This window comes from Cryptomeria japonica, chromosome 2, assembly GCF_030272615.1.
Source record: "Cryptomeria japonica chromosome 2, Sugi_1.0, whole genome shotgun sequence".
NCBI classification, from domain to species: domain Eukaryota; kingdom Viridiplantae; phylum Streptophyta; class Pinopsida; order Cupressales; family Cupressaceae; genus Cryptomeria; species Cryptomeria japonica.
In genome coordinates, this window is record NC_081406.1 from 455,924,707 (window position 1) to 455,938,372 (window position 13,666).

The following is a 13,666-nucleotide window of genomic DNA, read 5'->3' on the forward strand; positions in this document are numbered from 1 at the left end:
TTGAAAAACTAGACTTGAACAGATGTAGATTTGAGCATTTCAGTTCAATCAGCTCATGAAAAGGGTGAGTTTTGGGTCTCAGATGGAGAGAACGATAGGTTTGGCTCACCGGTTTTTGTGTTGGTTGGGTGTTTCAGAACCAAATAATTGTTATTGTTTATATTCAGCTTGTATTTTTATTTTCAATGGCAGCTTAAAACTCAGTGACAGTTATTATGTGGGAGTGCAAGGTGTTGAGAATGAGGGAGCTAATGTTAACTTTCTCGAGCTGAATCCTATGGTGCCTCAGATTGGTTTCTTTGAAGAGCGTTTCTCTAAGGATTTGACTGAGTTTTTGTAATATTTGATTGCCCTTCTTACAAGTGGATATCAGAAGGTCAGTTGTGCTGGGAAGTTTATTCTCTCAATCACCATATTTCCTTTGAGTAAACTCTTATCACAAAAATAAATAAATAAATGTAATATTCCCTGCTGTTATACGACTGAAAGTGTAGGGAGTATTAACAAACAATTGTCTGATAACCTGCTGTTCTAGTTTTCAGCATGAATAACTTGCGTGTTATGCAGTTTTAGACAGCTAGTATAACTCTGCGTGTTATGCAACTTTCCTTAGTTTTTGGTTTCTTTGAACATATGAATGCAATGCAATGAATCAAGAATAGTTTTGCCAACTAATAATGCATACAAACATCATATGTAGCTGGTTGACATTTTGTCAAACACTTTCCATGCATTCTAGTTAACCAATGTGTACCTACAGAAACTGGGAATTATGACAAACACTTGGTTTGTAAACTGGAATGTGACTTGAAACATATCAATATGAACATTACATCAAACAGTTACTATGCAACCTGTCCCTCCATTATTGAGATGCAATTCTAGTTAACCAATGTGTACCTACAAAAACTGGGAATTATGACAAACACTTGGTTTGTAAACTGGAATGTGACTTGAAACATATCAATATGAACATTACATCAAACAGTTACTATGCAACCTGTCCCTCCATTATTGAGATGCAATTCAATTACAATGATGGTATTGATATGAGCAGCCAAGACTATTGGCCTTACAATGATTTCACAATGCTACACAAGTCTGATATAAAAGGATCATCTACAACAGCCTCCGTAAGGTCTGATATAATAATTCATTGCTCAGAAAATAACACTACAATGCATGAAGTGACTATGAAAGAATCTGATTATGAAGCCTCCCCAATCGATGAAGAGCTGGCAACATTAACTCATGCAATCCCTTCAATCAGTTGTGAAACCCTTGTGTAGATTTCACCAAATTGCCAAAGTACTGTAGCTCCCCCTGGAAGCCAAACTCGCTGGATATTTCACCAACTCAAATGGCTGCAACACTGAAGAATGTACCATTCTCCAATGGCTTGAAGAATGAAACCCTTGGCTTCCTTCTCTCAACAATTTCATCAAAACAAATTCTCAAGAATGAGTTTATTCACTTCTTCAATGTATGTTTATATCTCTCCAAGAGTGGGTCGAATTTCTCCAAAAAAGCACTTTTTAACTCATTAAACATTTTCAATGTTGGCATTATAACTTAATTTCACCCCCTTGGCCTAGGTAAATCACTTAAATAATCAATTTGCCCCTTTTTAATGATACATTGACCCCTTCTTTATGGAATATTAATAACTTTATAGTATACCATTAAATGCCTTATTATAGTGTTCACTTTATTAATAATTAAATAATCATAACTCCCCAAATAAACATTATTTCTCAATTTCGTCTGCACCCGGTAGTTAACCATTTTATCCTTTGTACGTGCAACTGTCTTACTAAAAATAGAAAGGGTACCTCTCTGTGTAACTCTGACTTACTATAAATAGTAAGTATATGAAACTGAGCCCAAACGAAGTCCAATCTGAACCAAACGAAGACCAAACTGGAACATACTGAATTCTGGAGAAGAGGAAAACCCCCATTAACGAAGCCTCTGCCTCAGAAGACCCTCTATCCACAATTATTAGGCTACGAGGGTCAGAATGATAGGCTAATCACTCAGGAATAGGAACGAACTAAAAATGGGACATTACAATAAATACCTCTATAGATAGCCATTGTTGTGATCTTTGAATTATTTATCACCAAAGATTTAGAATACTTTCTCCATTAAAATCCAATGGTGAATCTTGACATGAATTCACTCGTGTGGTATTGGGTTTTCGTCCAATCCACATGCTCCAAGGGTTTCTGTCCTTGAGTTCTAGAAACTGTAAACAAGCTCTCCTAAAATAATATTTCCAACTTCCCGAATGAATTTCTTTTTGCAAACCAAAGCCCCTTTTAATAATAACTTCTAACAACCGATTCTTTTAATTTTATAATTAATTCATAAAGTGAGTTATTAATACTTTTAATTTATTCTCCTCCAATAAATTACTTAAACTTTAAATAATTAATTAATTAATAAATAAATAGTTAATTATTACATTGCGGCCAAAAAGGGACATTACATTAGTTGACTATAGTTTTCCTCAACAAAATCAGTATAGCAACAGATGGAAACGACACTCCAGTTCATTTCCCTCATATGAATCTTGAAGTCACAACATCAGTTTATATGCCTAAGACAACCAAAGTTCTTTATAATTTAAATGGGACTATATCTGTGATTTCATTTCATGTTCAGTCTGTTATTTGTTAGTAGGGTGGTAGGTTTTTAAGGCACTATATTTTGGAAGGATGACTGTGTTGGCTTATTATCCACTCAAATGTTTACAGGTCCCCGTTGTGATGTGCCCACGGGAGGATTTCTTTCCAGGATTGTACTGCACAGACATCCTTCCACATCCATGGCTTTCTGATGGACATACTCTACTTCTATCCTCAATCTGGGGTAGTATGCAAGTCTTACTTGCAATAAATGTATTAAGGTCTGACTTATAAGTTTAAATTAGCAGATTTTTTCAAATACAGTTCCATTGAAGCATTTGAAATCCTTTTTGTAAACTATTGTTTTTTAAACTCTCCACTAAAGTCTGATTTATTCATCGTGATTAACTTTTAATATCTCTTTGCAGTGGAACAGTTTCAAAAATTAGTCCTCAAGATTCAAATTCTTCTTGGAATATTCTTGCAGTGCAAGATAATATTGTTCTTGCAGGTGTGATGGCTACTGAGATTTATTATCCTGAATATTTCTTCTCATACTTATATACTTAATTCATTTTTACAGAAATCTTGTTATATGTTTCTATAGAAAGAAATATCTATGTAAATATTTGTTTCTTACAAGCATTGTTTGTGTGTGAAGTTTCTAGTAGCCCTGCTGAACTTCCTAATCTGAAGTATGGTCATCTGTCAAGAGTTCACATGGATGATCATGGAAAGGACACGTGGAGTTGGTTGAACTTATCTCTTCCTTCCATGGACTTTTCAGAGAAGGTGTATTTCTATGTGAAGTATTTTTGTAGCAGTTCTTGTCACAGAGTTTGTTCTTATTTAAAATATGGATTAAGCATAGAGTTATAGTATATTGTGAAGGAGATAACTATGAAGTGTACTATTGTTACTAAGTTGAGAGATTATATGCAGGTCAATGGCACGTTGTCATCAATAGACTTTAAGATTTTTAAAATTCCAGTTGCAGAGCAAGAGATGATTTCGACTGAAGGTAAGCTTTGTCCTCACTAAAAGTACATTCTACAAATGATGAACAAACGATGATTTCCTGAGATTTGATGCTTTAAGGGATGCAGTACGTACATTGGGATTCTATTTAGTTCTAAACTTCTAGCAAACCTACCTACTAGAGACTTAGGAGAGAAAGCTTTCACTTTTGCATGATTTTAAATAAAATTAATAACTGATTTGTCATTTTGCACTATATACCTCACATTTTCCTTACATGCACTACCATGAGCTCCAAGAAATGGGATGTCTATGGGATCCAGTAAGGCAGTAGGGTGTCTATCAGTGAAAAGTATACAGGAAGATGCACAACTAGAAGCATTATTGCTAAGAATGGTAAAATGTATTATCCATAGGCACCTGTAGAACAAACAAGCAAGAGTTCTTTGACAAGTGGCTGCTTCACAAAAAATTGTTTGAATCTGCTTCCAATTAGACATGCATGCAGAGACCTAATTACATTTGTTGATTTTTCCAATCTTTGAAATACCTACTTAATGATTGAAATGAACTATGGGTTTTGAACTCCCACCAATTGCTTACAAACTTTATAGAAGACAAATCATGTTTCGTTCAAGTGGATAAAAAGCAAGGAAGATTTGTGAACTTGCTCTAACTTAAATACAACAAATTGAGTTTTGTTGAGTTTCTTTTCTCATTTTCCTTATATTTGCTTATTTGTTTTTTTGTCTACAGGTGCCAGACAACCCTTTGAGGCTATATTTGTATCATCAAAGTGCTTTGGTAATGATGAAAGCCAAGAAGAAACTACCATGAAAGAGGCTTGTAACCCCCTCATTGTTGTCCTCCATGGCGGGCCACATTCTACCTCACTGACTAGTTTTTCAAGAGCTTATACATTTCTTTCATCACTGGGTTTCAACTTGCTTCATGTGAACTATAGGCAAATATATTGCTCTCTTATTTTTTCTATGCTGAAATGACTTTCTTAATGCATGAATGTAATGGATAATTTTGTGATTTGACTATTTTTTCCTATGTCACGTATTTGGAATTCAGCCCTTCAACTTTAAGTTGACTGTAAAATTTGCTTTCTCTTATTGTCACAATTTGACATAATGTATGAGGATTTATCTTTGAGAGAAAATTCACTAATTTGATGTGATATAGTATCAATTTGGAATTGTAGTTGTTCTGGAACTTCTTGTGGATATTAGCATTGTTTCAGTAGCATGCTAAAAAAATTTTGAGCCTTGGGTTGTACATATTGAATGTAGTAGTTGTGGATTTATTTTATTTGTCAATTTTGGGTACACTTAAGTTTCTCTTACTGTAAATGATGAATTTAATGTCATTCACAATTTAGGGGTTCTCTCGGTTTTGGAGAGGAAGCTTTGCAATCTTTGCCTGGAAATATTGGACGTCAGGTGTGTATTTTGAGATGGTCTTCCAATAGAAGTATCTCTCCTCCGTGATGCGTATTTTCTAAATTAGATGAATTATTTTTTCTATTTTCATCCCAAAGAGTAATAGTTATTGTTTGCTAATATTTTGCTTCAGGATGTCGCTGATGTACTCAATACTATTGATCTAGTTATTGGAAAGAAACTTGCCAACCCAACAAATATTGCAGTTCTTGGTGGGTCTCATGGTGGATTTTTGACAACCCATTTGATTGGTCAGGTAAGCTGATTTGTGATAAATGCCTTGTAAATACTTACAAGACTTCAGATTAAAGATCAAGAAAGAAATAACTTGTACAAATAATAGTTGATACTTAGTATTTATTATTCTACCACTCAATTTTAATCCTTGGACAAAACCCCTTGACTTGTGGATTGCATCTTATTTGACATATTTGTCACTTGATAGCATACACGTTCTTTTAAAAGGTCATGCTAGCTTCACGATTCAAGTTAATGGAACTACAACAGACATTTTATTTTGCTGATATGATTTGAAAATTCTAATTTGTGTGAACAAAATCACTACAATTGATCTATTAATAATTTTTGAGTGCTTGATTGTAAATCTTGTATATCTTTCGTCACTTCTCTCTTTTTAAAATGTGCACTGTGTATCTATTACATTATATAAAAAGATCACAGGACACATCTAGATACCTAAGAAATTGAGTAATGACCAATTTTAGTTTCCATCTTGTAGCTAGTGTAAATGCCTTTGTTATGTTTTGTACGGGTGGTTTCAGGCTAGTTGTTGATGGTTGTGGTTTGTTTGACAACCTTTATGTGCTTTATATAGATTTTGCATAGTCATGGAAAGCAGTCTGATCCTTGGCTGATCATCTGTAGTCTATTTCTATAAGAACTTGATGTGAATAAAGATATATTTTTACTACTCTATCTGGTATGCATTCCTATTTTTTCTCATTATCGCAAGTATTGGTTTTATTAGATCAAAGAGTAAATATTGGTGTCATTGCCTTAAAGAAATTGAGTCTAATTTAAGATAATTCATGTCCTTGGACCTTAATAAAGATGAGAAGAGACCACAATGTGGTTAGGACCAAAAGACCAAATGATTTCTAAAATTGGTAGAGAAAAAAGAATGGAGAAGATGACTACAAGAGGTAGATGAAGAGACTACAATACTACAGATTTGAAGCTGAATTCCATCTTGAAAATGAAGTCAGAGTTGGATTCATAGTTTGGAATGAAGAATGAAGATATCAAAACATTCAACCCACAATGAATAATCATATGAAGGAAGAGTGGGTGCAAATAACTAGACACCTTTCATTATTGGATGAAGCATATGTCAAACTTGTAGATCAATTTTGGTATAATCTATCAATACAACTTCCTATAAAAAAAGAATATTCATCGAGAAATGGAGTTCAAAGACTTCTTCAAGATGGAGAAACCAAAGTATATGAGAACAACCTTCAAGGCTCTGATGAGTTGTTGATAGAAAAAGAAGAAACTAAGTCAAAAACATGGGATAAAGGTTGAAGCATGTAAAAGAGAACCAAAAAGAAAAACAAGTTGTGGAATGCTCAAGCTATAGGAAGAGTAAAGGATTCTCACATGTCTAAGATTGCCAAAGGAGCATCCAAATTAGAACCCCTGAGGAGTAAGTTTCAAGCACTAAGTTTGCATTAGGGTAAAACCATGGTGACTCCACCATAAAGTCCAGGTGTGAAAAGATTGAAACTATCTAAGTCTATAGGAGATGGATTAGAGAATTTAGTAAGATATTGTAAAACCTATGAAACCATTTGGGCCACAAATGGATATAATGATAAAGCATATTGGCTATAGTCCTTTTCAACAAACTTGAGAAAATTGTCCATTGATTGGGATATGAAGATTGAATTAGCCTCTTAGAAAACATGGTATAAATTACAAAATAATCTCAAAGAGTAATTCAAACTGCTTTGGGATGACAATGAAATTGTAGTAGAAATCTACAATACCAAGCAAACTAAGAATGAAAGTGTCAGAGCTAATAATTGTAGGTTAAACAAATTACTTGCAAAATTAAAAAATGAACTTGTAGATGGATTATTGAAGGCCTGATCCCTTCATTATGGAAAAAAGATGAAAGTTGTACCACCTTCATCATACACAGAAGTATATATTAGACCAATAGACATATAAAGTGAAGATTAGATGTCTTGAAGATCCAAAAGGAAAACAAATGAAGATGATGGCTTAGATGGAAATAGTGACAGTGAATTTGAAACTAGTACAAACACTGCAGAGAGATATTTTTAATTTATGAAGGAATTGAAAGCAAAGAAGGAAACTAAGGAAAGACCTAAATAATTGTGATGTATAGATTGCAAAAGTGAAGGTTACACTTGAACTAATTTCCCCCAAAAAGTGTTTTGTGATATTTTTCAGATAATGGGCCACTCAACAAAATAGTGCTCATAAAATTTGTGTAGAAGTACACAAATACTCTTTACACAAGGAGAGTAGATCACTCCATCAAGCATTCCACTAAAGCCACATAATTACGTGAATGCATCTCTAGGTAGTTATCGGAATTAAAGAGGCACCTCCAAAGGTCATCCCATTATATAATGTCAACAATGCAATTAATGGGGACATTTTACAAGAGACTACCACAAACACCAAGATAACTAGATTATTGCACAAATGGTGTAGACTTGGAGACCACGAGGATGCTAGATGTCTAAAGCAAAAGGCTTGCATCAATATTATTGATGTGGAAGTAAATTATGAAGTGTTGTCCATTACTTGAGTCCAAGAAAAAGTAGGTTTACCTAAATCCATGTTCAAAAAATAAAGACTTTGTGAAGTAACAGCCAATGTGGAACATTCAATGTATAATGAATGTTGCCACTCAAATGCAAATGCAGGTATGATAGCAAGTCAGCTATAATCTGATAAAATATTGCGAGGCAAGTATTTCAAATCATTGTATCATTTAAAGTAGTGGATTTATTACAAATTATTCTTGAAACCATAAATGTTATAACCTAATATTGTATTTGAGAAGGATGATATGGTGCATGCTACCACCCCTTTAGAGTTTGCAGATAATGAAGACCCCATAATTAAACTTCGATTGTTGGGAGACCAAATGATGAATGAATGATTTTACTAACGTCCATGAGACTGATCAGTCTATGGGACCAAGAAATCACAACCTAATGCTATGTATCTTGACTAGAAAGCAAGCAGTCTGGTTGATCTTATCCTCGTCAAATAAACGATGCATGTTGTCGGTCTTCAAATGATCTCATACTAAACACAGATATCATCATATGCTGTGCACTCAATGAGAAAGTGCCATTCTGTCTCAATTGCACCCATCCTGCAAAACAAGCAACTGCTCTCTTCCCATACCTCTTTGGGCCTTTTCCACCTACCTGTTTCACACCTGAGATGATGCGAACCTATCCTCAATTGTCCCACTAACAACCTTGCCTTCCCTTTTAATAACTACCCCTAAATATGCTTTCTCTCTGTGTTCCCAACTTGTGTTAAACTCTTTAATGTAATGTGCCTTTTGTCCAATGTGGTTAGTCCACATGGCAGTTTGAAACTTTTCTATGACAAACTTTTTTATTTCCTCATTGGTATTAGGACAATCGTGCAGCTTGATGTTCCACTTGTTCAACCACTTTTTGTTTTGTTTCATATTGATAATGATTGATAATGGTTAACATAGCAAGTGGTTCACCTGGAGATCCTTGGAAAGAATCTCACTAGCATAGATGTTGATGGTGTCTTTGGTTTGAATTTAATTCTAGAAATTGGAACTAAAGCATTTTCATCAAATTTTATGGTCATCTCATTATGGAAGAAAGAATATGGTACATTGTTGAGTTGGGGTTGGCTAGTAGTAGCTAAAGCTATCCACAATTGGGGAAGAACACTCTCCATTGAAAACAAGGACAAAAAAAAATACAATTGATTTGAAGAATCAAGCAATAAGTGAGGAAGCAAATTTCTCAATTTCCTTAGATTTGTTAGATTCGAATTTCAGAGAAGAGTAAAGAGAGAAGCATGATTAGGGTCCAATGGAATCAAATGACGAAGGTTTTGGATTTGTATTCATATTTAGAAGATCGAACAAATTCCCTTTGTGGCGTATTCTAGTGGTGAACGGGGTATTATGAAGCATATCTATTGAATTGTGTTTACTCCCTACGAGGTATGTGTTTTATTACAAAAAGTAAACAGAACAACAACAAGAACATAAGTAAGAACACATATAGAATGTACAATAGTATGTGGCAGAATAATAGATCTTTTATTGCAACATGTAATGAGCACCACCGTAACATAATCCCGTTCCCGATGCAATGCCAAACATATATACCATTCGGTTGTTGGTTAAGAAGGCCAACCATCAACAACTGTCAACTACCCCCTACGGGAACTAAAATCCATTACATTGCTATTTATTAATCAAAGAATAACAAGTATTATTCAGCTAACTATGGCATAATTGCTGTCTACATGAGCCCCCCCCAAAAGAAGTCGTCTTCTAGACGACAAAACAAAATGGGGCTACACAACTATGGAAAACTGCTAAGCCCTAGGAGGGTGAGAGGATGTCCTTGGAGTAGCTGAGGACATCAGAAGCTATTGCCAAAGGTGCTGGACTTGCTCCTTATGGAGTTGCAAATTCTGCTTAGCCACCAGCTAGTGTTCCCTAGCTGTTCTCACCATGTATACCGCCTCCATAACATCCTTATCCTTCTGCTCCAATTGTGTCGTGACTACTGCAAGGCGTTGTTGCATCTCTGCAATCTGATTGTTCTGTCCAACTACCAATGCTTTTTGTTTTTCCACTTCTCCCTCTAGAGCTACGCGAAGCTGTTCACTTATAGTGAGTTTGGTATAAAGCGCTAGTTCCTCCTGAACAACAGTGACCTCCCCTATTGCAACCATTCTCCCTACCTTAACCTTCTTCATCTAGTAGAATATCTTCCTGAAGGATCTCTCCATCCCCTCTAAGGTAGACACAAGTTCGCCCTAACCCTCCTCCATATGCACCTGTTGCCAAGTTGTAAGCATCTCCTACGTCTTCTTAGCTGGCCAACCCTGGTGGGTAAAATGTTGGGCGAACTCTTCCTCGCAACCACCTCTCATGAAGGTGAGGAGTCTCTCAACCTCCCTACCGAACCCATGGTCACCTGTTTAGCTAGCTTTGCAATCCCACGAGTGACCCAAGTGAGGTCGTCCAGCTCTGCCAAGAACCTCCAAATGGATCCAAGTACGTCTCGAGGGTCGAGCTTTGAAACTTGAATTTAGTTCTCTTGATTGTCCTCTCTCCTGTTAGAGACTTCTCCTATCTTCCTCAACTGCATGCTCTCTTCCTCAATATCAATGACTATCCACTCCTTGGCACCCTCTACTTTCCTGCTCGACTGCCCTATGTGCTTTGGATGTGATTCTACCACCAGTTCCTCATGTCCTCCCTTCGGCTATAAGTTCTCCTTAATGTACGTACCTATTGTGCGTTGCACACGCTCCCTGTTGCTGACAGGGTCCCCTTTCCTTTTTTGGGCCTTTTTGTCTTCGCCCTGTTGAGTTCCACGCAGAGTGTCTCGCGTCCTTTTGAGCAAGCCCGTAATCAGTCCATGAGACGATGATGCTATGAACGGAGGAGGTTGTGAATCCGTGAGGTCAGTTGAGCCTTCGGACATGAAAATTTCAAGAGATCTTTTAAGCTTGTAAAATCGCCTGAGATAGGCGTAGGATGATAGAAGCTGGCCAAATCCCCCCAAGTAAAGGATAAAGCATCTGGGGGTCACATGACGACCCAAGGTGTCGATTTTCGTCAGGGATATAGGGGAGATAAGGGGATGGAAAAGTATAAATTTTCAAAACCTCCTCCTTATCCTGAAATTCTCACTAAGGAGGAAATTACGTGATGTTTTGAAAGTTTGCAAGATGGATGAAAATGGCGATTTTCGCCAGCTGGAGGGTAAAAGGGCGAAAACCTTGCAAGTGCCTCCAAAGTGCCGAAATTGGCAAAATGCATGAAAGTGCTGAAATTCACACTTTAAGGTGAAAACGCAGAAAAGTTAAAAAATTTGCAAAGTGCCCCAAAATGCCGAAATTGGCAAAACCACTCAAAAGGCCGAAATTCACATTTTGGAGGGCAAACATAAAAGGTAAAAAGAGTTCACAAATGCATGAAAGTGCCGAAAATCACACTTTAAGGTGAAAATGCGAAAAAGTTAGAAAGTTTGCAAAGTGGCCCAAATCGCCGAAGTTGGCAAAATGGCCCAAATTGCCGAAGTTTGAAAACACACTTAAGTGCCGAACTTTGCAAAAGCTCTCAAAATGCCGAAAAGCGCTATTTGGAGGAGAAATGATAGAAAGGTATTAAGATTCAAGCTTGCAAACCCCTTCAAAAGTCCGAAATTCGCCATACAAGGAAAAGTGAGTGAAAGTAAAAGCTTGCAAAACTCTCCAGTTCACCGAAAATTGCGATTTGGAGCGCAATTGTGAAATTGCGAAGTTTGAAAAGTGCACTAAAAGTGCCAAAGTTTTCAAAATGGGCCAAACCCCCGAAAATGGCATTATAAGTTAAAAGTGCGAAGTTGGAAAAGTGCATCAAAGTGCCGAACTTGGCAAAACGCTCCAAAGTGCCGTAGTTTGTAAAGTAAAACTTGAAATCCCCTCCCATTTTGCCGAAGTTTGCATTTAGGAGATGAAACGCGAGAAGGTTAAAACAAAGTTTGCAAAACCTACGAAATCGCCGAAAATCGCATGAAGGGGAAGGGGCGTAAAGTTTCAAGGGTAAACCCAAAGATCGCAATTTGCATTATAAGAGAAAATCGCGATTTTCACAAACCTTGCGAAATCTTCTTAATCCCCGAAAATTGCGATCTAAGGGATCAGTTTTAAGCATATAACACTTGCGAAAGCGTCTGAAAACCCGAAGTTAGGGTAAATCGCGATAAAGTATAAAGGCTTGCAGAAGCATGCAAGGTTCAAAATCGCAGTCAAGGTAAATCACGCTGAAGTAAATCACCAAAAAATCCACCCAAGGTGAGTTGCTAAATTCTAAGTTTCTAAAAACTGCATTTTTCCCTTCGAGCCCTAGGCGCGAAAATCACGAATGGTAGTTAACCGTTGAAATTTGAAATTACAAGAATTCTCCCATTCCAAATTTACAAATTGTGAGTTTGCCTTCGCAAAACGCAGGGCATAAGAGGCAAAGATTTTTCAAAATCCAAAGGAATTCATTCTTGCAGGGCAGGTTGTGCGAATTCACGCCATTCATTTTCGCTAGGTAAGTTCGCTTCACCTCTCCTAAAATCATTCGAAATATTTATAAAATCGGATAGATGTATGTGCAAAATGAATTAAACCGATTAAATCTGAAACCGCATCTGTTTCCGTTTATAAGACGTTACAAGGCAATTAAAATAGAGTCTATTCTTAGGAATCAACTAGAAAACGCATTTTCAGATTTAGGAAGATTTTAAAGCATCGTCCATTTTGAAATTTGATCCTAAATGCCTAAGTATAAATTCGCAATCAAAAGCTTCATAACTATTCATGTTTAAATCAATTAAGCTTTTTAGCTAAGGTGTCATGCTGTCCTTTAAATTCGGTTTTCAAGTTGATCCTTGTATGTTGGCATATCCTTTATCTAACCTGCTTTACTTCCTTTGTATCGCCTCGTAATCCGCATCCGACTATGCAGGATAAATGCCTAAATCGGCGGTAGAATCATCAAAGACACCTGCTGTAGCCGAGACATCACGAGCGTCCAAATCAGATATCCCTCGCAGAGTCGAAAGGATGAAGTATCAGTATCAGAGAGGGGGACTGAGGGAATCAAAAGTTCAGAGTGTCTGGGAGAATGTCGGTGATACTGACCTGGGCCATATTGATATTCAAGATTTCAGAAACCGAGTTTTCTCCCCTAATGCCTATGGCAGGCCTAGGCGGATGATGGAAAGCGGCATTGCCTAGGCCGCAGGATTCCCCCCGGCAGTGCAAAACTATGAGCTTGTGGTAGAGGCCGCCCGACATTACCAACCAAGCTCCAGATTGGTGCTCCTCGAGAATATGGTTCTTGCTAACTTCACTCCTGAGGCCATTGGCGACGCATTTGACATTCCCTTCCCTAACAACCCCATAGCAACAACTATAGATGAAGCGCAGGTGGTGTATGATATGAACCCTGCTAGATGCAGAACACTGATAAATGAAGAGTGGTACAAGGAGAGAAGACCTCCAAGCGTCAGGATTGGGAAAAAGACCCCTAGAAGCGACTTTCACAACGAGCATGGGGACATGGTTGCATTGCTCAGCTGGATTATGGGACTTCCCCAATCCAACTACTTTGAGGAATGGATGTTTTACTTCACAGAACAGGTCTTCGCTGGGGAATCCAAGTTTGACTGGGCCCAGATCATAAGCGACAACATCCACACCCAATTGATCGAACTTGAGACAAAGAAGTACTTCACTATGACCTCCTATTTGGTCTACATGTTCGCTAGAAACTAGCCATTGCTAGGTTTGATCATGAAGGGTGAAATCGGGAATGGGCCTGATCAGGTGAAGGTA

At 37.1% G+C, this 13,666-nt stretch overlaps 1 protein-coding gene across 2 annotated transcripts in view; it reads left to right on the plus strand.

Moving 5' to 3' along the window:
* Window positions 1-13,666, plus strand: part of LOC131031593 (acylamino-acid-releasing enzyme 1) — a 273,309-nt gene that overhangs the window by 130,284 nt on the left and 129,359 nt on the right. For both annotated transcript variants that reach the window (XM_057962741.2, XM_057962743.2), the window contains 7 exons: window positions 2,760-2,911; window positions 3,059-3,141; window positions 3,292-3,422; window positions 3,573-3,651; window positions 4,365-4,572; window positions 4,996-5,056; window positions 5,190-5,312. In XM_057962741.2, the coding sequence (XP_057818724.2) occupies window positions 2,760-2,911; window positions 3,059-3,141; window positions 3,292-3,422; window positions 3,573-3,651; window positions 4,365-4,572; window positions 4,996-5,056; window positions 5,190-5,312 (837 nt within the window). The remainder of the gene's footprint in view (window positions 1-2,759; window positions 2,912-3,058; window positions 3,142-3,291; window positions 3,423-3,572; window positions 3,652-4,364; window positions 4,573-4,995; window positions 5,057-5,189; window positions 5,313-13,666) is intronic.